Source organism: Scyliorhinus canicula, chromosome 13 (genome assembly GCF_902713615.1).
Source record: "Scyliorhinus canicula chromosome 13, sScyCan1.1, whole genome shotgun sequence".
NCBI lineage: Eukaryota > Metazoa > Chordata > Chondrichthyes > Carcharhiniformes > Scyliorhinidae > Scyliorhinus > Scyliorhinus canicula.
This window is the reverse complement of record NC_052158.1, coordinates 40,988,471-41,015,297: the sequence shown is the minus strand read 5'-3', so window position 1 is coordinate 41,015,297 and position 26,827 is coordinate 40,988,471. Positions and strand designations below refer to the sequence as shown.

General features: G+C 47.2%; 1 protein-coding gene across 5 annotated transcripts; it reads right to left on the bottom strand.

Annotated features, from left to right (window-relative positions):
- Positions 1-4: 4 nt before the first annotated feature.
- LOC119975712 (zinc finger protein 271-like) lies at positions 5-26,606 on the bottom strand. Of its 5 annotated transcripts, none has more exons than XM_038815528.1 (3): positions 26,571-26,606; positions 18,937-20,955; positions 5-116 (listed from the first exon to the last, which is right to left on the bottom strand). In XM_038815528.1, exons 2-3 carry the CDS (start codon positions 20,473-20,475, stop codon positions 75-77), a joined length of 1,581 nt encoding a protein of 526 aa, XP_038671456.1. In that variant the 5' UTR covers positions 20,476-20,955; positions 26,571-26,606; the 3' UTR covers positions 5-74. The 5 variants fall into 5 exon arrangements, with proteins under 5 accessions (XP_038671456.1, XP_038671459.1, XP_038671457.1 ...); XM_038815531.1 differs by lacking the exon at positions 5-116 and adding an exon at positions 7,633-8,976 and having other exon boundaries at positions 19,441-20,955; XM_038815529.1 differs by lacking the exon at positions 5-116 and adding an exon at positions 7,634-8,976.
- Positions 26,607-26,827: the final 221 nt, after the last annotated feature.

The window sequence follows — 26,827 nt, the reverse complement described above, 5'->3', positions numbered from 1 at the left end:
TGTGAAGGGACTGGATGTCTTCCCACAGTTGTGCAGTTCTTCCTTGGGTGATGGTCAAGATCTATATGCGGTGTCTATCCTCTCTGTATTCTTTGGTGTAGTACGGTGTAATTTTTCTGAAAAATAAAAGGAAACATGATTTCTTCTAACTCCCTCTCCTCCTTTGTTGAAGGGTCTGACTCATCAGTTAGAGACTGTTCCAGAATAAGTGCTGTTCTGCCTTTCCTTTTCCTCACTGACTGCAGGGCATTGGATAGTGACCAAGAGCAGACAACATGGCTACTTTATTTACTTCGCCCAGCCTCCATCTTGAAGGCAATGGGAAAGATGGTTGGGTGGTATGTAAAACAGTCTATCAATTCTGGAGAAAGGTTAATTCAATGGAGATTTGAAATTTCTCCCTTTGTTTTCCAAAATTATTTGAGAACAACAAAGGGAAAATATTTCTTCAGTGTAGCTGATTGAAGGGTTCTGGTTTATCCTGGGAAATTAGATACACTGCACTCACTCAGATGGCACATCCCAAATTCAGCTCTCACACACTGCACTGGGCAAAACTATCAAATCCAAGCCCAGATCTTTGGGAAAGGCCGAGGCCTGTGGGTAAAATCTTAAAGAAGGCAATAAAAGAGGTTTTAATCATGTGTATCTATAATGCTGGATCAACAATCCAGAGATTGAGAGTTCAAATCCAACCACGGAAAGTTACATACATAGAATTATGAAGCAGAATCAGGCCATTCGGCCGAATTGCTCTATGCTGGTGTTCATGCTTCACACAAGCCCCCTCTCCATCCTCTTCTTCTCATCCTTCTGTTCCTCATGCGCTTACCTTTTCCCCTTGAAAACATCAATGTTATTCCCTTCAAACACTCCATGTTATGAAGCTGAATTCAATACATTTTGAAATAGAATGAAATGAAAACTTTCAGGTTGTTCCAAAAACCTAAATATTGTCCTTGAGGGAAGGGAACCTGCACCAACTGCCTGGTCTGGTCTACATGTGACTCCAGTCCCACACAGGGTTGACTCTGAACTGCACTCTGAAGTGGTCCAGCAAACAATGATGAACAATCACTACAAAGTCCGATAATGAGAAATAATAAGAAATGTCAGACAGACCTGGACAATCCTGGCTTTGTGTCAGAATAAGATTAAGGTGATCTCAGCAGTGAAATCTGTGAAGTCTCACTTACCAAGGTCCGAGGACAAGTACCCAAGTGAGGAAAGCTGTCCCGGTCAAGTATCAGTGATATTTACTGAGTGGTATCAATTTGGGAACATCCCAGGCTCCTCCCTCACCATCCCTGGGAATGTCCCATCAGACAGGCAGTTGGGGAAATTCCTCAATATTGACTCCATGGAGTCTCATGACTTCAGATCAAACAAGTTCATGGAAAACTACCATTCCCCTCCCAACTGATGAATGAGGACTTCACCATGTTAATCATCACTGGGGAAGTGGACGAAGGATAGGTCTCTAAAGACTAGTGATCCCTTATCTGGTCAGGAATTGTAGATACTGTTCTCCTTCACTCACCGTCTCAGTTGGTTTTCTAACCCTGCAGGAAGTGCAGCAGCTGAGGTGCAGTGCAGGGGGATGGGCAGTGGGGGGACCCTCTGATTGACCGTCCCTCAGAGAACAGCCGCCCACAAGTAATACGTCACTCCCTCTGGGCAGCCAATCACGGAGAGCAGGACAGAGCTTTCCGGCTCGGCCCCTGGCTTTGCGCATGCGCCATGGACACTGGCCATCACGTAATCCAGGTCAGCAACTGATGTTTGCGATCCAATGATGCCCACCCCGCGGTGTCTCGTGCTGTTGGCTGTTAGGCCGCGCGTGCGGCGTTCGGGGGTTCAAACAAGACAAAGCGCGAGAGCCACAGCGCCTGTCACGCGGGCGGGGCCGGAGGGCTGGATTGGAGATGCGCACCTGTAAAACCCAGTTCCGGGCAGCAGGAACACCGCCCCATGTTTGCTGTGTATTTGTAATAAACCAACCCTTTTATTTCATCTTATTTCGAGTTTGCTATGTAAACTCCAAATTTAAAGATTGGGAAAATACGCCACTATTTATAAAGGGGGAAATAAAAATACCTTTCTGTTTACAGACAAGTAGGAGGAGGAGAAATTGGGTCGGTTTAAATTGATCCCCCTCCTGTCTGTAACAAACCTCAAAAATCTCAAAGGAAACTTACTAAACTTTAAATTGTGGCTCTGGGGGTCTCCTATGCATCCCTGCCCCTGGGTTACCCACCGACCAGGAAAGGCCTCCCAACAGAGGTGGACACCATGTGCTCCCTTGCCAAGATCTGACAGCAGTCATGAAAGAAATGCAGACAACCCCCTTGAACTCTAGCTGCCTGGTCCTATGACTGGCCGCCTTGGCAAGAGCCAGGAGAAGCACACCAGGACGTCCCCTCTCCCTGCCCACCTCCGTACCAGGTAATCAGGAGTAAAAGGTTGAAGTGCAACAAAACAGGACACCATCTCAGATTAAAGGGACGATCCTTTAAAACAGAGATGAGGAATTTCTTCAGCCAGAGGGTAGTGAATCTGTGGAACTCTTTGCCCCAGAAGGCTGTGGAGGCCAATTCACTGAGTCTTTAAGACAGAGATAGATAGGTTCTTCATTAATAAGGGGATCAGGGGTTATGGGGAGAAGGCAGGAGAATGAGGATGAGAAAATATCAGCCATGATTGAATGGCGGAGCAGACTCGATGGGCTAAGTGGCCTAATTCTGCTCCTATGTCTTATGGTCTATGGTCTAAAACGTAACCACAATTTTCAGAAAACTAAAAAGAATATGCAGCCTCAGGCAACTTAAATATGCAAAGTTCATGGACTCCACAAGATTTCAAAAGATGCAGGCATCTTGGGCTCCGTGAACCATCATAGCCTACCAATCTTTGGGACCACTGCATGAAGCACCCTTGACTCATGATCCCCAATGGCAAGGTGGAGGAGCTCTCTACTGGGACCTCCACCACTGGCCGGCAATAAGGCACGTTGGGCAGCCCGGTAGCACAGTGCTTAGCACTGTTGCTTCATAGCACCAGGGTCCCAGGTTCAATTCCTGGCTTGGGTAACTGTCTGTGCAGAGTCTGCCCATTCTCATCGTGCTTGCATGAGTTTCCTCCGGGTGCTCCGGTTTCCTGCCACAAGCCCCGAAAGACGTGCTGTTAGGTGAATCGGACATTCTGAATTCTCCCTCAGTGTACCCAAACAGGCACCGGAGTGTGGCAACTGGGGGATTTTCACAGTAACTTCATTGTATTGTTAATATAAGCCTACTTGTGACAATAATAAAGATTATCATTATCAGAGCATGCCTGGCCAGGGAGGTGAAGGGTGTGCAACAGCAGTCCATACAGGAATACACTCTGTGCCGTGGTCAAAGGATATTTCTGTGAGGCAGCTCAGATTGTGGGATGGGGTGTCAGGGAGGATTCAGGGCCGATGTGAAATTCCATCTGTGTAGCTTGCAATGGGATGAACCTCTGAACCTCCTCCAATGCCACCACATTCTTCCTCAATTAAGGAGACCAAAATGGACACAATACTCCAGATGTGGTCTCACCAACACCCTACACAATTGCAACAACACTTATGTACTTTTATATTCCAGTCATTTTGCAATAAATAATAAAATTCCATTTGCCTTTTTAATTCCATGCTGTACTTGCATACTGACTTTCTGCGATTCATGAACAAATACACCAATATCCTTCTGCCCAGATGCATTTTAAATCTGCTTCATTTTGGAATAATGTCTTTCTGGGCTAAAATAGATAACCTCACACACTTATCCACATAAACTCCATCTGCCAAATTTTGGCCCATTCTCCTAGTCTATCTGTCCATCTGTAAACTCTTTGGGCGGGATTCTCCGCCCCGCCGCGCCAATTTCTGCCCCGACCGGCCGGCGGGATTCTCCGTTACGCCAGCCGATCAATAGGGTTTCCCATTGTGGGGCAGTCCCATGCCGTCGGGAAACCCCCAGGCGCTGGCATAATGGAGAATCATGCTGGTGGAGAATCCTGGCCTTTCTCTTCACTGCGGCTACCCACCTATTTTAGTATCATCCACAAATTTTGCTATGTTACACTCTGTTCCTGTTTGCAGATCATTTTTGTGGATTGTAAACAGTTGAGGTCCGTGGACTGACCCCCGCAGCACCTCGTTAGATACCGTTCGCCAGCCAGAGAAGAAACCATTTATCCCGACCCTGTTTTCTGTCAGTCAGCCAATCCTCAATCCAATCTAGTACTCTACCCTCAATCCCCTGTGATCTGACTTTCTGGATTAGTCTTTTATGTGACACCTTGTCAAACGCCTTCTGGAAGTCCAGACATACACATTCATGGGTTCCCCATTATTAACCTCCCTGATTATGCCCTCAAAGAACTCAAGTAAGTTTGTCAAGCATGACTTACCCTTCATAAAACCATGTTGACAATGGTGGATTGAGCTTCGTCTTTCCAAACATTCATTCATCTCATTGATTGATTCCAGCAACTTCCCCACCATAGAGGTCAAGCTAACCGGTCTAGTTTCCTACTTTTTGCCTCTCCCCCTTTCCAAATAGGAGCGTCACATAGCATGTTTCCAAACTATCACGACCTTTCCAGAACGCAAGAGAATTTTGAAATATCAGAACCAATGCATCCACTATCTCTGCTGCCACCTCCTTTAATATCCGAGGGTGCAAGCCATCAGGTCCTGGAGATTTACCTGCCTATAATCCCATTAGTTTATTCAATACCTTCTCACTAGTGATGGTTATTGCACCAAGTTCCTCTGCATTAACTGAAGTTTTTTGGAATTTTGATTATCCTCTACTTTGAAGACAAAGGCAAAATATTGGTTCAGTGCCTACGCCATCTCGGTGTTCCCCATTATTACCTCACCAGCATTGCCCTCTCATGTGTTTTTCAAACTTGTTTTGCCCGGGACCTATTTTTACCAGCCGGCCATCCTTCGGGATCCACGCTGGCCGACCTTCGGACCCATGATGGCTGACCTTTGCGACCCACCATTTTTGGTTACCTTTAATGTGACAGGTGAGCCTGCTTGGTCCTCATGATCTCACTTTTATTCAATATCACATTTCTGCTAATGATATAAGTTCTCATTGCATTTTTTGAAAGAAAATCAAGAGGTTTGTCCTCGAACTCACCATGCTTAGTCTTCAAATGCCTTTGAAGTTTTCAATCTTTCATTTCCCAGTACTTCTATGCATATAACACACATGCTTTGCATCCTGATTTGCAGTCACACAATAAAGCCAAACCTCAAAAAATTATCTTTATACTGCCTTGTTCTGATATTAGCTTCTTCTTAATGGGTTGTTCACCAGAGGCCCTGGAGCTCACACCAGCACTGCTGGCAGCTATAAAATGGAGGAATCCCTCTCGTGCCCAGAGCATTTGACGTCAGTGTACCTGCTCTCTGCTGTCGCTTCTGGAGAGAAGACTCCATTTTAAAAAAGAATCCTGGGTCTGCGGTCTGCCTCGCAGCACTCCTGGCCTGGGTACTGCTGAGGGGGCACACAGGTGTGGGACAGCTGGCATTCTGAAAGCCGGTCGTGGTCGGCAGTTTTAAAAGCCAGTTGCGGCTGTTGGGCACTTCTTTCCGCGATCGGGAACGCTGCAACCAATGGCCCGCGACCCTCCCAACACCTGCCCACGTCCCACCCTGGGCATGATCCTGAGTTTAAAAATGATTGCTCTAAAGGGCCAATATTTATTTTAGCTAATTCTCTTCCTCTTTATATATTTACAGCTTTTGGCATCAGTGTTTATGTTTTCAGCTAGTTTCCTTTCGGAGTTCATCTTTGCTCCTTTGATTTTATTTTTAGTAGCCTTTTGCTGAACTTTAAAGTTCTCCCAATCCTCCAGCTTACCACTAGCTTTTGCAGTATGGTTTGCCCTAGTTTTTTCCTTTTATGTCCTCTTTGACATCCTTGTTTAGCCATGGAACATTTTTACAATTCCTCTTCCTCTCAGGAATATACTTTAATTGAGAAGTATTTAATATCTCCCTGAATATCAGCCATTGTTCCTCAACTGTCCTCCCCTCAATTATTTATCCCCAGTCTACTTAGGCCAAGTCGTCAGGCTTATATGATTATCTTTGCCCAGTGCTAAAACTCTAGTATGGCACTCTGTCTCTTCTCTAACTTGACAGAGTTTACTAACTTGATAAGAGTTTTTCGGAGAGGTCACAAAGATGATTGATGCAGGTAGGGCAGTGGATGTTGTTTATATGGACTTCAGTAAGGGCTTTGACAAGGTCTCTCACAGCAGACTGTACAAAAGGTGAAGTCTTACGGGATCAGAGGTGAGCTGGCAAGATGGATACAGAACTGGCTAGGTCATAGAGGGCAGAGAGTAGCAATGGAAGGGTGCTTTTCTGATTGGAGGGCTGTGACTAGTGGTGTTCCGCAGGGATCAGTGCTGGGACCTTTTCTGTTCGTAGTATATATAAATGATTTGGACGAAAATGTAACTGGTCTGATTAGTAAGTTTGTGGACGACACAAAGATTGGTGGAATTGCGGATAGCGATGAGGACTGTCAGAGGATACAGCAGGATTTAGATCATTTGGAGACTTGGGCGGAGAGATGCAGATGGCGTTTAATCCGGACAAATGTGAGATAATGCATTTTGGAAGGTCTAATACAGGTAGGGAATATACAGTGAATGGTAGAACCCTCAAGAGTATTGACAGTCAGGGAGATCTAGGTGTAAAGGTCCACAGGTCACTGAAAGGGGCAACACAGGTGGAGAAGGTAGTCAAGAAGGCATACGGCATGGTTGCCTTCATTGGCCAGGCATTGAGTATAAAAATTGGCAGGTCATGGTTCAGCTGTACAGAACCTTAGTTAGGCCACACTTGGAGTACAGTGTTCAATTCTGGTCGCCACACTACCAGAAGGATATGGAGGCTTTAGAGAGGGTGCAGAAGAGATTTATAAGGATGCTGCCTGGTAAGGAGGGCATTAGCTACGAGGAGAGGTTGAATAAACTTGGTTTGTTCTCACTGGAACGAAGGAGGTTGAGGGGCGACCTAATAGAGGTCTACAAAACTATGCGGGGCATAGACAGAGTGGATAGTCAGAGACTTGTTCCCAGGATAGAGGGGTCAATTACTCGGGGGCATAGATTTAAGGTGCGAGGGGCAGGTTTAGAGATGTACGAGGCAAGGTTTTTTACACAGAGGGTAGTGGGTGCCTGGAACTCACTGCTGGAGGAGGTGGTGGAAGCAGGGTCGATAGTGACGTTTAAGTGGCATCTTGACAAATACATGAATAGGATGGGAATAGAGGGATACGGACCCCGGAAGTGTAGAAGATTTTAGTTTAGACGGGCAGCATTGTCGGCGCAGGCTTGGAGGGCCGGAGGGCCTGTTCCTGTGCTGTACTTTTCTTTGTTCTTAGGATCGTTAATGACAAAACTATTTATCAAGCCTTCTTCCCCCCCCCCCCCCCCCAAAAAGGATCCTTAACAACAAGACTATTCATCAACCCTTCTTTAAATAATACAAAATCAAAAATAGTCTGCCTCCTGATTGGCTCCATAACTTATTGCTTTAAGAAACAATTCTTCGCTCTATTAAGTCCCCCTTGATTTCCTCACTAAAACTAACACTGAGCTTCCCGAGGAAGAGTGGGTTATTCCTTGGCTTCTTTCCTGACAGATTGTTAGAACTGTGCCTAAACAATAGAACTTTCATGAGTGAATGAAAGCAGAATGGTTAATCAGCAGTTCTGATTGAAGACAATCCCTGAAGAGATCCATTCCAGCTGATACCAGGGACTTTCACAGCTTCAGGAACCCAAGCACAACACAAAGACACCACTGACACCTACAGCTCAAACCAGTTACCACTTTAAATCAAATCAAACACAAAGGCTGCTGAAGCATTCTGTACATAATCTTGGGATTTAACCCCCTTAAAAACTGAATCTAATACAACAAAAATATTGGCTGGAATACTCCAGTCATCGGAATTCACTTTTCCTGCTGGCACCGCACCCTTGGTTTTGCAGTGGCGTAGGGTGGTTTCACTGGGAAATCCCATTGACAAGTGGCGGGAGGATAGAATCCCACTGTCAGTGAATTGTACGCAGCTAGGAAACGGGTGGCTATGGGAACAGAGAAACCGCCCCTGCATATTATTGTCAGCTGTGGCTTAGTTAGCACTCCTGTCTCTGAGTCAGAAGATTGTAGGTTGAGGTCTTAGTCCAGAGACTTGAGCACTGAGGCTGATACTCCAATGCAGTACCGAGGGATCGGTTGGATTTGTTTTATTGTCACGTGTACCATGGTAGTGAAAAGTATTATTCTGTGTACAGTCCAGAAAGATCATTCCATACATGAAAAAAAACATAGGACATACATAAATACACAATGTAAATACATAGGCACAGGCAACAGGTGAGCATATGAAGTGCAGTACTGCTCAGTAGAGAAGATGTGTGAAGAAATCAGTTCAGTCCATAAGAGGATCATTCAGGAGTCTGGTGACAGCGGGGAAGATGCTGATTTTGAACCTGTTCATGCGTATTCTCAGACTTTTGTATATCTTGCCCGATGGATGAAGTTGGGACAATAACCCGGTAGGGGTCTTTGATTATGCTGCCCACTTTCCCAAGTCAGAGGGAGGTGTTGACACAGTCAGTGGATGGGAAGTGGGTTCACGTGATGGACTGGGCTGTGTTCACGACTCTCTGTAGTTTCTTACGGTCTTGGGCGAACAGTTGCTATACCAGGCTGTGTTGCAGCCAAATAGGATGCTTCCTATGGTGCATCTGTAAAATTGGTAAGAGCCAATGTGGAAATGCTGAATTTCCTTAAGTTTCCTGAGCTGCTGTGCTTTCTTGGTCATAGCCTCAACGTGGGTGTTCCAGGACAGGTTGTTGGTGATGTGCAGAGCTAGGAATTCGAAGCTTATCAACCATCAACCATATGCTGAAAAATTAGGTAGTCCGGTTAACATAAAATGAATTTGTTATGATCGATAAATCTATACTTAGGAAACTTCTAAGTGCTCTGATGCAGAGGGATTTGAGTGTCCTCGTGCATGAATGGCAGAAAACTGCAGATACAACAGGTAATATGGAAGGCAAATGGAATTTTGGTCTTTATAGCTAAAGGAATAGAGTATAAAAGTAGGGGAGCGTTGCTGCAATTGTACAAGGCATTGGTGAGCCCGCACCTGGAGTACTGTATACAGTTTTGGTCCCCTTATGAGCAGAGATGCAGTTGCATTGGAGGCAGTTCAGAGGAACTTCACTAGATTGATTCCAGAGATGAGGGGTTTGTCTTATTTTCTTTTTTAATAATCTTTACTGTCACAAGTAGGCTTACATTAACACTGCAATGAAGTTACTGTGAAAAGCCCCTAGTCGCCATATTCCGGTGCCTGTTCGGGTACACAGCGGGGGTAATTCAGAATGTCCAGATTACCTAATAGCACGTCTTTCAGGACTGTGGGAGGAAACCGGAGCACCCGGAGGAAACCCACCCAGACACGGGGAGAAGTGCAGACTCTGCAGTGACCCAAGCTGGGAATTGAACCTGGGATCCTGGCACTGTGAAGCCATAGTGCTAACCACTATGCTATTGTGCTGCCCATTATGAAGAGAAATTGAGTAGTACGGGCTATACTCTAGAGTTTAGAAGAATGAGAGGAGATTTAATTGAGGTATACAAGATGAAAAAGAGGATTGACAAAGTAGACAAAGAGCAGAAGCTTCCTCTTGTGGCGCAATCTAGAATGAGAGATCATGGTTTTAGGATAAGGTGCAGCAGATTTAAAACAGAGATTTAAAACTTCTCTCAAAGGGTCATCAATCTGTGGAATTCACTACCCCAGAGTGTGATGAACGCTGGGTCGAGTAAATTTATCATAGAATTTACAGTGCAGAAGGAGGCCATTCGGCCCATCGAGTCTGCACCGGCTCCTGGAAAGAGCACCCCACCCAAGGTTAACACCTCCACCCTATCCCCATAACCCAGTAACACCACCCAACACCAAGGGCAGTTTTGGACACTAAGGGCAATTTATCATGTCCAATCCACCTAACTTGCACATCTTTAGACTGTGGGAGGAAACCGGAGCACCCGGAGGAAACCCACGCACACACGGGGAGGATGTGCAGACTCCGCACAGACAGTGACCCAAGCCGGAATCGAACCTGGGACCCTGGAGCTGAGAAGCGATTGTGCTATCCACAATGCTACCCACTAGATTAATTTGAGATGGACAGATTTTTAATAGGGGCAGCATGGTAGCATGGTGGTTAGCATCAATGCTTCACAGCTCCAGGGTCCCAGGTTCGATTCCCGGCTAGGGTCACTATCTGTGCGGAGTCTGCACGTCCTCCCCGTGTCTGTGTGGGTTTCCTCCGGGTGCGCCGGTTTCCTCCCACAGTCCAAAGATGTGCGGGTTAGGTGGATTGGCCAGGCTAAATTGCCCTTAGTGTCCTAAAAAAAATAAAATAATGTTAATGGGGGTTGTTGGGTTACTGGTATAGGGTGGATACGTGGGCTTGAGTAGGGTGATCATTGCTCGGGACAACATTGAGGGCCGAAGGGCCTGTTCTGTGCTGTACTGTTCTAATTCTAATTCTAATTCTAATTAGTAATGGGTTGAAGGGTTATGGAGAACGAGCAGGAAAGTGAAGTTGAGGCGGAGAGGAGATCAGCCATGATCGTATTAAATGGTGGCTCGAGGCGCTGAATTACCTAACCCAGCTCCTAATTCTTCTGCTCTAATGCAGAAGATTGATAAAATAAAGACAAAGAACACAATATTCAACTGACACAAAACCAAAGTAACAATGCATTTGAAAATGACTTAAGATCTTTCCTAGAACATGAAATGAATTTTGGAAGCGTATAAAGTGAACATATCACAATGGTAAATAGATCAAGCTTTGACGGGCTAATAAACTCAGGTCTGGAGAGACTCACCCCCACTCCCTCATCATACTCAGGATAGTAGCCCTCCCAGTAAGGAGAGTGCAAACATCACCCATGATATTAGTCAAACACCAGTCACCTGAAGAGGAAGTCTATAATTCACATCAACGAAAGCAGGGTCCGATTCTACCCCATACCCACTCCTGAGAGCTGGCTCACTTTACTAACACACCCACACTCACATCAGGGGATACTCTCTCAGAATACTACACACAAAATTTTCTTTAAAATCTCTGTGCTTTCGTCTGCCTCCCAATTCCGATGGTCAGAAATGACACCGAACATTAGTGACACAGGATGGAGCTCGTTACCATCATACACTAATGGTTACAGAGATCCAATGATCACATGGGTCTATGGACCATTACCTTTCCATTCTTGGAAGACAACTTTCCCCAGGTGAGTTGGACAGTTGCTTTCTAATTCCCAACTCTCTGCACTTTGACCCTCTATTCACCACAATGTTTCTGTTGCAGTCAATCTGGTTTAACTACTTCCTCATATCCATATTTATTCCTTAATGGTCGACCTCCCTGCTGTTGAAGTCAAAGGAGTGAAGATTTGAGTGTATCTGGTATGCAACTGGTTTAGCCATCCATTGCCAGATCTGACTGGACCACATCAAACACCAGTGGTCCTGCTTTCCTCTGTCAGAACTGCTCATTACACTAGGACCATCCTGAAGAGAAATGACACCCCACAACTTCTCTGTGTCCTTGTGGAATTTAATGTCTCAGCTATGCAGAGCTCTGTTTAGGCCAGACTTGCCCAATGCATGGTCCAAGGGCTACAATCTGGCCTGCCATGCCCCTCCATTCAGATCTCAGACTCATTATTTAAAATAGAGATAAGTGAAAGTTTCTCTAATGAGATGCTTCTCCAAAGGCTCTTGCATTTGCTTCTGATAGACTCACCAGTGACGTAGGAGATACTGCAGCAAACAGGTTTCATGCAGCCGGAGGTCTGACACAGGCAGTGGTGGTGTGCCTGCTGGGCTTTCAAGGAGGGAGGAAGAGAGATTGCTTAGTGAAGAGAGAGAGAGCCTGCTGACGACAAGGCCCGCTAAATTAGTCAAGATGTTGTCTACATGATCTTCAGTAAAGCCTTTCACAAGGACCTCCATGGCAGACTGGCGCAGAGGTGAAGTCACACAGGATCAGAGGTGAGCTGGCAAGATGGATACAGAACTGCTTTGGTCACAGAAGACAGAGCGTAGCGGTGAAAGGGTGCTTTTCTGAATGGAAGGCTGTGACTAGTGTTATAGATAGATAGAGAAATACAGCACAGAACAGGCCCTTCGGCCCACGATGTTGCGCCGAACTTTTGTCCTAGGTTAATCATAGAATTTTGGACAATTTGTCATGGCCAATCCACCCAACCTGCACATCTTTGGACTGTGGGAGGAAACCGGAGTACCCGGAGGAAACCCACGCAGTCACGGGGAGGATGTGCAGACTCCACACAGACAGTGACCCAAGTCGAAATCGAACTTGGGACCCTGGAGCTGTGAAGCAATTGTGCTATCCACAATGCTACCGTGCTGCCCTTAAGTTAACCTACACTCCCTTATTCTACCCTAATCCAAGTACCTATCCAATAGCCGCTTGAAGGTCCATAAATTTTCCGACTCAACTACTACCACAGGCAGTGCATTCCATGCCCCCACTACTCTCTGGGTAAAGAACCTACCTCTGACATCCCCTCTATATCTTCCACCATTTATCTTAAATTTATGTCCCCTTGTAATGGTGTGTTCCACCCGGGGAAAAAGTCTCTGACTGTCTACTCTATCTATTCCCCTGATCATCTTATAAACCTCTATCAAGTCGCCCCTCATCCTTCTCCGTTCCAAAGAGAAAAGGCCCAGCACCCTCAATCTTTCCTCGTATGACCTACTCTCCATTCCAGGCAACATCCTGGTAAATCTCCTCTGCACCTTTTCCAAAGCTTCCACATCCTCCCTAAAATGAGGTGACCAGAACTGCACACAGTACTCCAAATGTGGCCTGACCAAGGTTTTGTACAGCTGCATCATCACCTCACGGCTCTTAAATTCAATCCCTCTGCTAATGAACGCTAGCACACCATAGGCCTTCTTCACAGCTCTATCCACTTGAGTGGCAACTTTCAAAGAACAATGAACATAGACCCCAAGATCTCTCTGCTCCTCCACATTGCCAAGAACCCTACCATTAACCCTGTATTCCGCATTCAGATTTGTCCTTCCAAAATGGACAACCTCACACTTGTCAGGGTTAAACTCCATCTGCCACTTCTCAGCCCAGCTCTGCATTCTATCTATGTCTCTTTGAAGCCGACAACAGCCCTCCTCACTATCCACAACTCCACCAATCTTCGTATCATCTGCAAATTTACTGACCCACCCTTCCACTCCCTCATCCAAGTCGTTAATGAAAATCACAAACAGCAGAGGACCCAGAACTGATCCCTGCGGTACACCACTGATAACTGGGCTCCAGGCTGAATATTTGCCATCCACCACAACTCTCTGTCTTCTATCGGTTAGCCAGTTTGTTATCCAACTGGCCAAATTTCCCACTATCCCATGCCTCCTTACTTTCTGCATAAGCCTACCATGGGGAACCTTATCAAATGCCTTACTAAAATCCATGTACACTACATCCACTGCTTTACCTTCATCCACATGCTTGGTCACCTCCTCAAAGAATTCAATAAGACTTGTAAGGCAAGACCTACCCCTCACAAATCCATGCTGACTATCCCTAATCAAGCAATGCCTTTCCAGATGCTCAGAAATCCTATCCCTCAGTACCCTTTCCATTACTTTGCCCACCACCGAAGTAAGACTAACTGGCCTGTAATTCCCAGGGTTATCCCTATTCCCTTTTTTGAACAGGGGCACGACATTCGCCACTCTCCAATCCTCTGGTACCACCCCTGTTGACAGCGAGGACGAAAAGATCATTGCCAACGGCTCTGCAATTTCATTTCTTGCTTCCCATAGAATCCTTGGATATATCCCGTCAGGCCCGGGGGACTTGTCTATCCTCAAGTTTTTCAAAACGCGCAACACATCTTCCTTCCTGACAAGTATCTCCTCAAGCTTATCAGTCTGCTTCACGCTGTCCTCTCCAACAATATGGCCCCTCTCATTTGTAAATACTGAAGAAAAATACTTGTTCAAGACCTCTCCTATCTCTTCAGACTCAATACACAATCTCCCGCTACTGTCCTTAATCGGACCTACTCTCACTCTAGTCATTCTCATATTTCTCACGTATGTGTAAAAGGCCTTGGGGTTTTCCTTGATCCTACCCGCCAAAGATTTTTCATGCCCTCTCTTAGCTCTCCTAATCCCTTTCTTCAGTTCCCTCCTGGCTATCTTGTATCCCTCCAGCGCCCTGTCTGAACCTTGTTTCTTCAGCCTTACATAAGTCTCCTTCTTCCTCTTAACAAGACATTCAACCTCTCTTGTCAACCATGGTTCCCTCACTCGACCATCTCTTCCCTGCCTGACAGGGACATACATATCAAAGACACGCAGTACCTGATCCTTGAACAAGTTCCACATTTCACTTGTGTCCTTCCCTGACAGCCTATGTTCCCAACTTCTGCACTTCAATTCTTGTCTGACAGCATTGTATTTACCCTTCCCCCAATTATAAACCTTGCCCTGTTGCTCGCACCTATCCCTCTCCATTACTAAAGTGAAAGTCACAGAATTGTGGTCACTACCTCCAAAATGCTCCCCCACTAACAAATCTATCACCTGCCCTGGTTCATTACCAAGTACTAAATCCAATATGGCCTCCCCTCTGGTCGGACAATCTACATACTGAGTTAGAAAAGCTTCCTGGACACACTGCACAAACACTACCCCATCCAAACTATTTGATCTAAAGAGTTTCCACTCAATGTTTGGGAAGTTGAAGTCGCCCATGACTACTACATAGAATAGAACAGTACAGCACAGAACAGGCCCTTCAGCCCTCGATGTTGTGCCGAGCAATGATCACCCTACTTAAACCCACGTAACCCGTATACCCATAACCCAACAATCCCCCCATTAACCTTACACTACGGGCAATTTAGCATGGCCAATCCACCTAACCCGCACATCTTTGGACTGTGGGAGGAAACCGGAGCACCCGGAGGAAACCCACGCACACACGGGGAGGACGTGCAGACTCCACACAGACAGTGACCCAGCCGGGAATCGAACCTGGGACCCTGGAGCTGTGAAGCATTGATGCTAACCACCATGCTACCGTGAGGCCCCACTACCCTGTGACTTCTGCACCTTTCCAGAATCTGTTTCCCAATCTGTTCCTCCACATCTCTGCTGCTATTGGGGGGCCTATAGAACACTCCCAACAAGGTGACTGCTCCTTTCCTATTTCTAACTTCAACCCATATTACCTCAGTAGGCAGATCCCCCTCGAACTGCCTTTCTGCAGCTGTTATACTATCTCTAATTAACAATGCCACCCCCCCACCTCTTTTACCATCCTCCCTAATCTTGTTGAAACATCTATAACCAGGGACCTCCAACAACCATTTCTGGCCCTCTTCTATCCAAGTTTCCGTGATGGCCACCACATCGTAGTCCCAAGTACCGATCCATGCCTTAAGTTCACCCACCTTATTCCTGATGCTTCTTGCATTAAAGTATACACACTTCATCCCATCTCCTTGCCTGCAAGTACTCTCCTTTGTCATTGTTACCTTCCCCACTGCCTCACTACGTGCTTTGGCGTCCTGACTATCGTCTACCTTAGTTGCTGGACTACAGATCCGGTTCCCATTCCCCTGCCAAATTAGTTTAAACCCTCCCGAAGAGTACTAGAAAACCTCCCCCCCAGGATATTGGTGCCCCTCTGGTTCAGATGCAACCCGTCCTGCTTGTACAGGTCCCACCTTCCCCAGAATGCGCTCCAATTATCCAAATACCTGAAGCCCTCCCTCCTACACCATTCCTGCAGCCACGTGTTCAACTGCACTCTCTCCCTATTCCTAGCCTCGCTATCACGTGGCACCGGCAACAAACCAGAGATGACAACTCTGTCTGTCCTGGCCCTTAACTTCCAGCCTAACTCCCTAAACTTGTTTATTACCTCCACACCCTTTTTCCTACCTACATCGTTGGTACCAATGTGCACCACGACTTCTGGCTGCTCACCCTCCCCCTTCAGGATCCTGAAGACACGATCAGAGACACCCCTGGCCCTGGCACCCGGGAGGCAACATACCTTTCGGGAGTCTCGCTCGCGACCACAGAATCTCCTATCTATTCCCCTAACCATTGAATCTCCTATTACTATTGCTTTTCTATGCTCCCCCCTTCCCTTCTGAGCCCCAGAGCCAGACTCAGTGCCAGAGACCTGGCCGCTGGGGCCTTCCCCCGGTAGGTCATCCCCCCCAACAGCATCCAAAACGGTATACTTGTTTTGAAGGGGAATGGCCACGAGGGATCCCTGCACTGTCTGCCTGTTAGTTTTCTTTCCCCTGACTGTAACCCAGCTACTCTTGTCCAGTACCTTTGGTGTGGCTACCTCCCTGTAACTCTTCTCTATGACCCCCTCTGCCTCCCGGATGATCCGAAGTTCATCCAGCTCCAGCTCCAGTACCTTAACACGGTCTCTGAGGAGCTCGAGTTGGGTGCACTTCCCGCAGGTATAGTCAGCGGGGACACCAGTGGTATCCCTCACCACCCACATCCTACAGGAGGAGCATGCAACTGCCCTAGCCTCCATCCCCTCTTACTTTACAGAATTAGCTGCCCTGTGGACCAACTGGACCTCCGCCCTCTGACTCTGCTCCCAGTCAGCTGTACTCTAAACTCCTGGTTCCCTTCACGCTCTTTGATAAATATAGGAAATTAAATGAAAGGAGTACCTTACTCCCTCCTCACCTAACTCCCTCAGTCACCAAACTCTCACTGTAGCACTCAAATGCCACAAGCTCAGCACTCCCTCAGTCACCAAACTCTCACTGTAGCACTCAAATGCCACAAGCTCAGCACTCAGTGTTCTGCAAGAATCAGTGCTGGGACCTTTGCTGTTCGTAGTATATAAATGATTTGGAAGAAAATGTAGCTGGTCTGATTAGTAAGCTTGCAGATGACACCAAGGTTGGTGGAATTGCGGATAGTAAAGAGGGTTGTCAGAGGATGCAGATCGGCTGGAAACTTGGATGTGAAATGGCAGATGGAGTTTCATCCAGACAAGTGTGAGGTAATATATTTTGGAAGGTCTAATAGAGGTGGGAATTATACAGTAAATGGCAAAACCCTTAGGAGTATTGACAGGCACTCAGGGCGTTCAGGTCCACAGATCATTGAATGTGGTAACGCAATGGATAAGATCGTCAAGAAGGCATACGGCATGCTTGCCTTCATCGGTCGGGGCACTGAGTAAAATATTATTTCATATCAAACCCCGCTTTCAGCTCGTAGTTTGACTTCAGGCCTCTGCAGGGGTTGGTTCAGCACAGGGCTAAAGAGCTGGTTTTGAAAGCAGACCAAGGCAGGCCAGCAGCACGGTTTAATTCCCGTACCAGCCTCCCCGAACAGGCACCGGAATGTGGCAACTAGGGGCTTTTCACAGTAAATTCATTGAAGCCTACTTGTGACAATAAGTGATTTTCATTTTCATTTTCAAGAGGACGACACCCAGACTTGCTGGAGAGAGAGAGAGAGACAGCCCTCGACTTCAGGAATGTGATCATTGTATCTATCTTCAAGAAGGGAGATAAATCATGCTGTGGAAACTATTGAGGTGTTTCCCTCTTGTCCAGAGCAGGGAAAATTCTGACACATTGTCTTGAATCCCTACTTTCTGTCCTTCCAGAGACACTGTGACATCTGTGCATAAGCAGCAGCTTCTTTACAGAGTGATGTCTTCTTTTGATGATGTTTGACGATCTGAATAAAGATTAAATTGACCTTCTTGAAACGTGGACTGACAGTGGGAGAGGTTGGAGACAGACACTGCTGAGACAGACAGTGCTTTGGAAGGACAGCTCCCCTGTGTGAGCACTGGAGGGTAAACAACACTGACAGCTCTCAGTGTAACAGAAACAAGAGCAGGTGAAAGAATCCTGACACACACCAGACTGGGGGGTATGTCTTCCCTTTTTGGTTCACTGATTTCCAGGTCTGAAAATTGCAGAGGCTTTTTTTTTGTTAAACAGAACTCACATCAGTAGGCTGTCTCCTGTGTGATTGCTTTAATGGACCATGTGCTGACTGTGTGAAAGTCCTGTCACAACCTCACACCTGATTGGCACCAGATCAGATGAGTGGATGAAAGCCTTGTCATAAATATTACACCTGAAGAGTGAACCCAATGGTGCCCAGGAGGGTAGAAGATGTCACAAAAACTTTATCTCAAACTTTACACTTTATAAAAAAATATAATCTTTATTGTCACAAGTAGGCTTACATTAACACTGCAATGAAATTACTGTGAAAAGCCCAGAATCTTCACATTCCAGAGCCTGTTCGGGTACACGGAGGGAGAATTCAGAATGTCCAAATTACCTAGCAGCATATCTTTCGGGACTTATGGGAGGAAACCGGAGCACCCGGAGGAAACCCACGCAAACACAGGGAGAACATGCAGACTCCATGTAGACAGTGACTCAAGTCGGTGATCGAACCTAGGAACCTGCCGCTGTGAAGCAACAGTGCTAACCATTGTGCTACCGTGCCGCCCATTTGAATGGTTACTCCCCTGTGTGGATCCTCTGATGGCGCAGGAGTTTTGTTGAACGTGGGAATGATTTGTCACACATCTCACACTTGAATGGCTTCTCCCCTGTGTGAACATATTGGTGTACACTCAGGTTCGATGAGTTTGAGAATGTTTTGTTGCAGACCTTACATTTGAACGGCTTTTCCCCTGTGTGAATGCGCTGGTGTACGCGGAGGGCTGAGGACACTGAGAACGATTTGTCACACACCTTGCACGTGAATGGTTTCTCCCCCGTGTGAGTCCTCCGATGAAGCATCAGATACGAGGACCTCGAGAATGATTTCTCACACACCTGACAGGTGAATGGTTTCTCGCCTGTGTGAATGCGCTGGTGTACATGGAGGTTCGATGACTTAATGAATGCTCTGTTGCACACCTTGCACTTGAACGGTTTCTCCCCAGTGTGAATGCGCTGGTGTGCATGGAGGGTTGATGACTGCATGAATGATTTGTTGCAGACTTTGCATGTGAATGGTTTCTCACCTGTGTGAATTACTTGATGTTCGCGGAGAGCCCGTGACCGCAAGAATAGTCTGTCACACACCTCACACTTGAACGGTTTCTCCCCTGTGTGAATGTGTTGATGTACACGGAGAGACCATGCGTCAGAGAATGATTTGTCACACACCTCGCATCTGAATGGTTTCTGCCCTGTGTGAATTTGTTGATGTTTGCGCAGTGCTGACGACCACAAGAACGATTTATCACACACCTTGCATGCGAATGGTTTCTCCCCTGTATGAATGCGTCGGTGTATGTGGAGGGATGATGAGTCCGAGAATGATTTGTCACACACTTCGCACGTGAACGGTTTCTCCCCGGTGTGAAGGCGTTTGTGTTTGCGGAGGGCCGATGACCACAAGAAGGATTTGTCACAAACTTCGCACTTGAATGGTTTCTCCCCAGCGTGAATGCATCGGTGTCTGCGAAGGTCCAATGACACAGAGAATGATTTGTCGCACACCTCACACATGAACGGTTTCTCTCCAGTGTGAATGCGTTGGTGTGCACGCAGGGCTGACGACCACAGGAATGATTTATCGCAGACCTTGCACGTGAAGGGTTTCTCCCCAGTGTGTGTGCGTTGATGTACACAGAGGGCCGATGGCCACATAAATGATTTGTTGCACACCTCACATGTGAATGGCTTTTCCCCAGTGTGAAAACGCCAATGTTTCAGCAGGGTTGATGACTGCGCAAAGCCCTTGTTACAAAGCTCACACTTGAACGGCTTCTCCCCAGTGTGAATGCGTTGGTGTCGGCTGAGATCGGACGACTGCGAGAATGACTTGTCACACTCTTCGCATGTGAACGGTTTTTCCCCTGTGTGAATGCGTTGGTGTCTGCAGAGCGTCGTTAACTGAGAGAATGATTTCTCACACACCTCGCAAGTGAAGGGTCTCTCTCCTGTGTGAGTACGTTGATGTACACCGAGGGCTGATGACCACAAGAATGATTTGTTGCACACCTCACATGTGAACGGTTTCTCCCCTGTGTGAATGCGTTTGTGTTCACGGAGATACGATGAGTCAGAGAATGATTTGTTGCACACCTCGCACGTGAATGGCTTTTCACCAGTGTGAACACGCCAGTGTTTCAACAGGGATGATGAACCTGTAAAGCCCTTGTTACACACCTCACACTTGAATGGCTTCTCCTCAATGTGGATGCGTCGGTGATCCCTGAGCGTCGATGACTGTGCAAAGGCTTGATTGCACACATCACATTTAAATGGTTTCCCCTCCATGTAGCTGCTCTTGTGTTGGAGGTGGAAAACCAGATGCACCTTGCACGCTCAGAGATCTTACAAGGTTATGGAGTCCTCCTCACACTTGAACAGCCTCTTACCTGTAGGAATGGGTGAGTGGTTCATGAGACTTGATGAATGATTGAAGCTCTCACCACACTTGGAACCCACTCACACTTTTTTCCACCCTCAGCCTGACCGATCGCCCACGGCCAAACCTTCAGAAAGGTTGATTAATGAAAGGTTGATTAAGGGAAGGTTCCACACCACTGATCAGTTTCAGATGAGATATGTTAAAGCACCATTTCAAGATGACGGTTTCACTGCCCAACCATCTGTGTGTTGAGCAATGCTGTGAAGTGACTGGATGGCTTCCCACAGTTGTGCATTTGTTCCTTGGGTGATGGTCAGGATCTATCTGTGGTCTCTATCCTCTCTGTATTCTCTGGTGTAGTACGGTCCTTCTGCAAGGCAATCCTTCTGTAAAACAGGAAAAAGAAACATGATTTTCTCCAATTCCCTCTCCTCTCGTTAAAGGGGCTGACTCCTCAGTTAGAGATTGTTCCACAGCGAGTGCCAGACTGCTATTCCTCTGTGTGGGGATCAATTGCAAATCTTTTCTACTTGCTGATATGACTGTCACACACCCTCTGTTTCAGGCAGCGACACTGGATAGTGAGCAGGAGCTACTTTCTTTCTCTCACCCAGACCTCCATCTTCCCAGGCACTATGAGAGCAATGTAAAAGACAATAAGGTGCAATGTAAAACAGGCTATCAATTCATTATGAGCTTAAAATGTGCTGATGAAAACTAGGGAATGTGTTTAATATCAAAAAACTCGATATGTTTTGTTTATTATATGGATTAGGTTTCAGAGTAGTGTTGCTGGGGGGAGGGGAGGGAAAGGTTCTGCTGACGAGGGAGGGACTTCGGTGGAGGGACAGTGATTGGGCCGGTGGCAGGGGCCGCCGGTGGGGGGGGGATGGGCTGGAGGAGGCGCGGCGCTTGGGCTGGAGGCGGGCCCAAGAAAGGGATGTTGCCTTTTTTACCTACTGTAACTATGGCAATCAATGAGGTTGCCCTTCTTTCTTTGGATGTTGCTCAGAGTCACCCGGTATCAAATGATACCACCACAAGGTTCAACCGGATATTGATCAAAGAGGCAAACACCAGTTAGTTAGTTCAAGATCAAAGGTACTTTATTTACACACACAATTAATCACACAACATAGACACTACTAGTTAAACTACACCTATCAACTATGAAAATCTGTACTTAACTTCAGGGACCCGGCTTAGGTCAGAGGAACAGTGGCCTTTGTTCGAATCTGGATCTACTGGGTCTGGAGAAGTAACTGCTGCTCAGCTAGGCTCATCCGTCTGATTGCGGGTGTTGAACTTGATCTTACTTCTGGTGGTGTTGCACTTGGAAGTAGACGTTGCCGGAGCGCCAGGTCCAAGAAAGGCCGAACACATGGTGGTCTCTCTTTTATCCTTGGGGGTTTTCGCGCTCTTTTGGGCGGTCCTTCAGTTTGCACCCCATTAATTGGGTAATTCCTAATCACTGTGTTCGCTTAGAACCAATAAAGAGGCGGGTGCCTTGATGGCTGGGCGTGTCCTATGCGGTCATTGACCCTGTTGGTTACACTTCCCGAGTACAGGGGGTGGCGCCGAAATGTCTATTGTTGTATTGGTCGCTCAAGTATCAGTCCTTTGGCGCAGATAGGCCATCGAATGCTAATCGGTTGGGAGTTTCAATACCGTCTGGATTCCTCACTCGCAAATATACATTCAGGCTCTGAGCCTGCCTGAATCTCGCAGTGTCCATTTTTCCCGCTATGCTTTGTGACCTTCCCTGTTCCTTATTGTAAGTGGCCATCCCAGATGGCTACAGGAGATGGCTGATCGGTGGAAGAGGGGGGGCTCTTTGCCCCCCAACTAGGCTGATCACCTGGAATGTTCGAGGGTTAAATGAGCCGGTTAAGAGGGCATGTGTGTTTGTGCACCTGAGGGGACTGAAGGCGGACGTGGTAATGCTGCAGGAGACGCACCTTAGAGTAGTGGACCAGGTTAGATTGAGGAAAGGCTGGGTCAGTCAGGTCTTCCACTCGGGGCTGGATACAAAGACTAGAGGGGTTGCGATCTTGATTAATAAGCGGGTGATATTTGAGGTGGGTAGAATAGTTTTGGATATGAGAGGTCGATATATTATGGTTAGTGGGAGCTGGAGGGGATGAACGTAGTGATGGTTAATATATATGCGTGAAATTGGGATGATGAGAAATTTATAAAGAGGATGTTGGGGAAGATACCGGACCTGGACTCGCACAATCTGATCATCGGAGGGGACTTTAATACAGGTATTGATTCCAGACTGGATCGGCCATGCTCGAATACGGGCAAGGTGCCAGCAATGGCAAAGGAACTGAAAGGGTTCATGGAGCAGATGGATCCATGGAGATTTGTGCAGCCGATGGTGAAAGAGTTTTCCTTCTACTCACACGTACATAAGGTATACTCTCGGATCGATTTCTTTGTTTTGGGTAGGGCCTTGCTGGCAGGGGTGGTGGACACGGGGTGCTCGGCGATTACGATCTCGGACCATGCTCCACATTGGGTTGACCTGCAGGTTAGTACAGATAGCAATCAGCGCCCGCAATGGAGGTTAGAAGTAGGGCGAAGTAGGTGGACGAAGCGGTGTGCAAGAGGTTGAGGAAATGCATACAAATTACCTTCAGGTAAATGATACGGAGGAGGTCTCAGCAGCGGTGGTCTGGGAAGCGCTGAAGGCAGTGGTGAGAGGACAGCTGATCTCGATCCAGGCTCACAGGGACAGGACGGACAGGGCAGAGATGGACCAACTGGTAAAAGAGATTCTGCAAGTCGATGGTAGGTACGTGGAGACTCCAGAGATAGGGCTTTTAAGGGAACGGCGGAGGCTACAGGCTTGTTAACCACAGGGAGGGCAGTGGAACAGCTCATAGAGGCGAGGGAAGCGGTATACGAGCATGGTGAGAAGGCCAGCAGGATGCTTGCACAGTGGAGCACAGAGTCTCGCTGTATGCGGACAACCCGCTTCTGTATGTTTCAGTTCCAATTGAAGGGATGGAAGAAATCATAGGAATTTTAGGGGAATTCGGCAGGTTTCGGGGTAGAAGTTTAATATGGGGAAGAGTGAGATGTTTGTGGTCCAGGCGAGGGGTCAGGAGGGGCAACTGGGGGAACTGCCTTTTAGAGTGGTAGGGAACAGTTTCAGGTTCCTAGATATCCAAGTGGTGCGGGATTGGGACTGCTACATAAATTGAACTTGGCCGGTTGGTGGATCAGATGAAAGATAATTTCTGGCGATGGGGCGCGTGTCCCCGTTGTCTCTAGCTGGCAGAGTCCAAATGGTGAAAATGACGGTTCACTCGAGATTCCTGTTTGTATTTCAATGTCTCCCCATCTTCATTCCGCGGTCCTTTTTTAAGCGGGTCAATAAAGTTATCGCGGGCTTCGTATGGGGGGCCAAATCCCCGCGAGTGAGGAGGGTAATGCTCGAGCGAAGTCGGAGAGAGGGCAGGCTGGCGCTGCCGAACTTTAGCAATTATTACTGGGTGGCTAACATAGCCATGGTTAGGAAGTGGCTGGTGGGGGGTCGGCATGGGTGCATATGGAGGCGGCTTCTTGCTTGGGCACAAGTTTGGAGGCGCTGGTGACCGCGCCTTTGCCGTTCCCGCCAGCGCGGTACTCCACCAGTCCCATGGTGGTGCCGGCCTTGAGAGTCTGGGGGCAATCGAGGAGACATGTGGGAGCATCAGTCTGGTCCCCAATATGCGATAATCACCGGTTTGTTGCAAGGAGGATGGACGGAGAGTTCCGAATATGGCGGAGAGCGGGGACTGAGAGGATGGGGGACTTGTTTATAGAGGGGAACTTTCCGACTATGAGGGCACTGGAGAAGTTTGCGTTGGTGGGGGGAAACAAATTTTGCTATCTGCAAGTGCGGGACTTTCTGCGTAGACAGGTATCAACCTTCCCACTCCTGCCGTTAAGGGGATTCAGGATAGGGTGGTTTCTAGAGGATGGATAGGTGAGGGGAGCATTTCTGACATTTATAAGGAGCTTATGGGATCTGAGGAGATGCAGACCGAGGAGCTGAAGCAAAAGTGGGAGGAGGAGCTGAGGGGAGAGATAGAGGAGGGCCTCTGGGCGGACGCGTTGAGTAGAGTCAATGCGACCGCAAGATGTGCCAGACTCAGCCTGATTCAATTCAAGGTCGTGCACCGGGCTCACATGACAGTGGCCCGGATGAGCAGATTCTTTGGGGTGGAGGATAGGTGCGCAAAGTGTGCGGGAGGACCAGCGGACCATGTTCACATGTTCTGGGCATGTCCAAAGCTTAGGGGATTTTGGCAGGGGTTTGCTGACGTCATGTTCAAGGTATTAAATACAAGGGTGGCATTGAGTCCAGAGGTGGCGATTTTCGGGGTGTCGTGAGGAAATGAACAAAAGGGGAAGGCACTGAAGCATTGTGGGTAGTCAGGCTAAGTCAGGAGTATCATGGTGAGGGGGTTGGGTGATCACAGGGGCCTCAGGCAAAAGGAATGTGAGGGCAGCCTATTGGGACCAGTAATTGCTAAGATTACCTTATATAGCTCGGTTAAGGAATGTAAGGGAACCTATAGAAACCCTACAATTGCCAAGTTACCTTATTTGGTCGTATGTGTAACCTCATTTTTTTATACCAATGTATACGAGATGAAGTATTTTGTTCTGTGCCTCACACTCTGGGGACTCGACAAGACAATGGCAGAGTGAGTCAGTTTGCAAGACGCGCAAATAAACTAAAGTGTTTACCTACAATCCGACTTGGTATATTTACTGAGACCAGACTGAGGGCAAAAAGAACGCGAATTATCAGTCGCAGGATCCGGGAATCCAGGACGAGAAAGAGGCAGACGTTCTGGCCTTTGCTTCCCTGGTAGCCCAGAGGCGGATATTACTAGCATGGAGGGACTCAAAGCCCCCGAAGTCAGAGACCTGGCTGTCGGACATGGCCGGCTCTCTCTGCCTGGAGAAAATTAAGTTTGCCATGAGAGGGTCATTGATAGGGTTCATCCAGAGGTGGCAACCATTTGTCGACTTCTTCGCAGAGAATTAATCGTCAGCAGAAGGGTGGGGGGTTTAGGTTAGCATAGATTAGGGGGTTAATTAATGGTGGGACCTGTGGGGGAGGGAGGTGATATTTGCACTATTTATATTTTGATGTACATTGTTTATATTGCTGCTGTTACAATGCCAATATAATACCTCAATAAAATGTTTATTTAAAAAAACGCTCGGGAGTAATGTTAATTCAATGCAGGTTTTGAAATTTCTCCCCTTGTTTTCCCCAGTTTTTTCAAGAAAACAGACTGGGCAGGAAATGCTGGAAGCTAAGGAAAATATTGCTTCAGTGTAGCTGGTTGAAGGGTTCTGGTTTATCCTGGGAAATTAGTCACACTGCACTCACTCAGACTGCACATCCCAAATTCAGCTCTGGGCTAATCTATCAAATCCAAGCCCAGGCTTTTGGGAAAGGCCGAGGCTTTCAGGTAAAATCTTTAAAGAAGATATTTCAATAAATGTGTCTCCAGGTCAGCAACTGAATTGATCTGGTGGTGGATTAACAATTCGGAGATTGAGAGTTCAAATCCAAATATGGAAAGTTACATATATAGAATTACAGAGCAGAAACAAGCAATTAGGGATGTGCAATAAATGCTGGCCTAGTCAGCGATGCCCACATCCCATAAATGAATTGTTAAAAATTCCTCAAACACTCCACCCCTCCCAGATAATTACACCTCACCTTCTCAGCAGTGACCCATCAACAAAACTCAGCCTGTAAATCAGAAGGGAAATGCTTCCAATAAACACCCTCAATACCCAACACACAGCCAATCAAACAGCTCAGCACAAAGCACCGAGTAAACAGGTCTGTGAGCTGGATCTTCTCACACAGCATAAGGGGCATTTCCACAGCTGATTGCCCACAGGATAGTCAGACTGCCTGAACATTAGTGTGGATATTGTGCAATGTAATGATTGTAAATTCTGCTCCTTCACTCACCATCTCCTGACTTGGTTTTGAGTCCCTACAGGAAGTGAAGCAGCTGTGGTAGAGGAAGAGGAGAGAATGGCAGAGTGGGTGGGCTCTCTGATTGACGTCTCTCACAGACAATCCAAATATTTCTGCAGCAACAGGAGTTTCCTGAAGTTTGGGAAACTGACCGGGGAAACGGAGGAGACTTTGAGCAGCAGATCAGGTGGGGATTTAAACTTGTCATTGTCCCATCTGAATAAAACCTCACTTATTGCAGCTGCTGT

Bases quoted from the DNA above. Each gene is read 5' to 3' on its own strand.
- LOC119975712 (XM_038815527.1), bottom strand. From the start codon at position 20,475: ATGGAGGGGAAACCATTTAAATGTGATGTGTGCAATCAAGCCTTTGCA.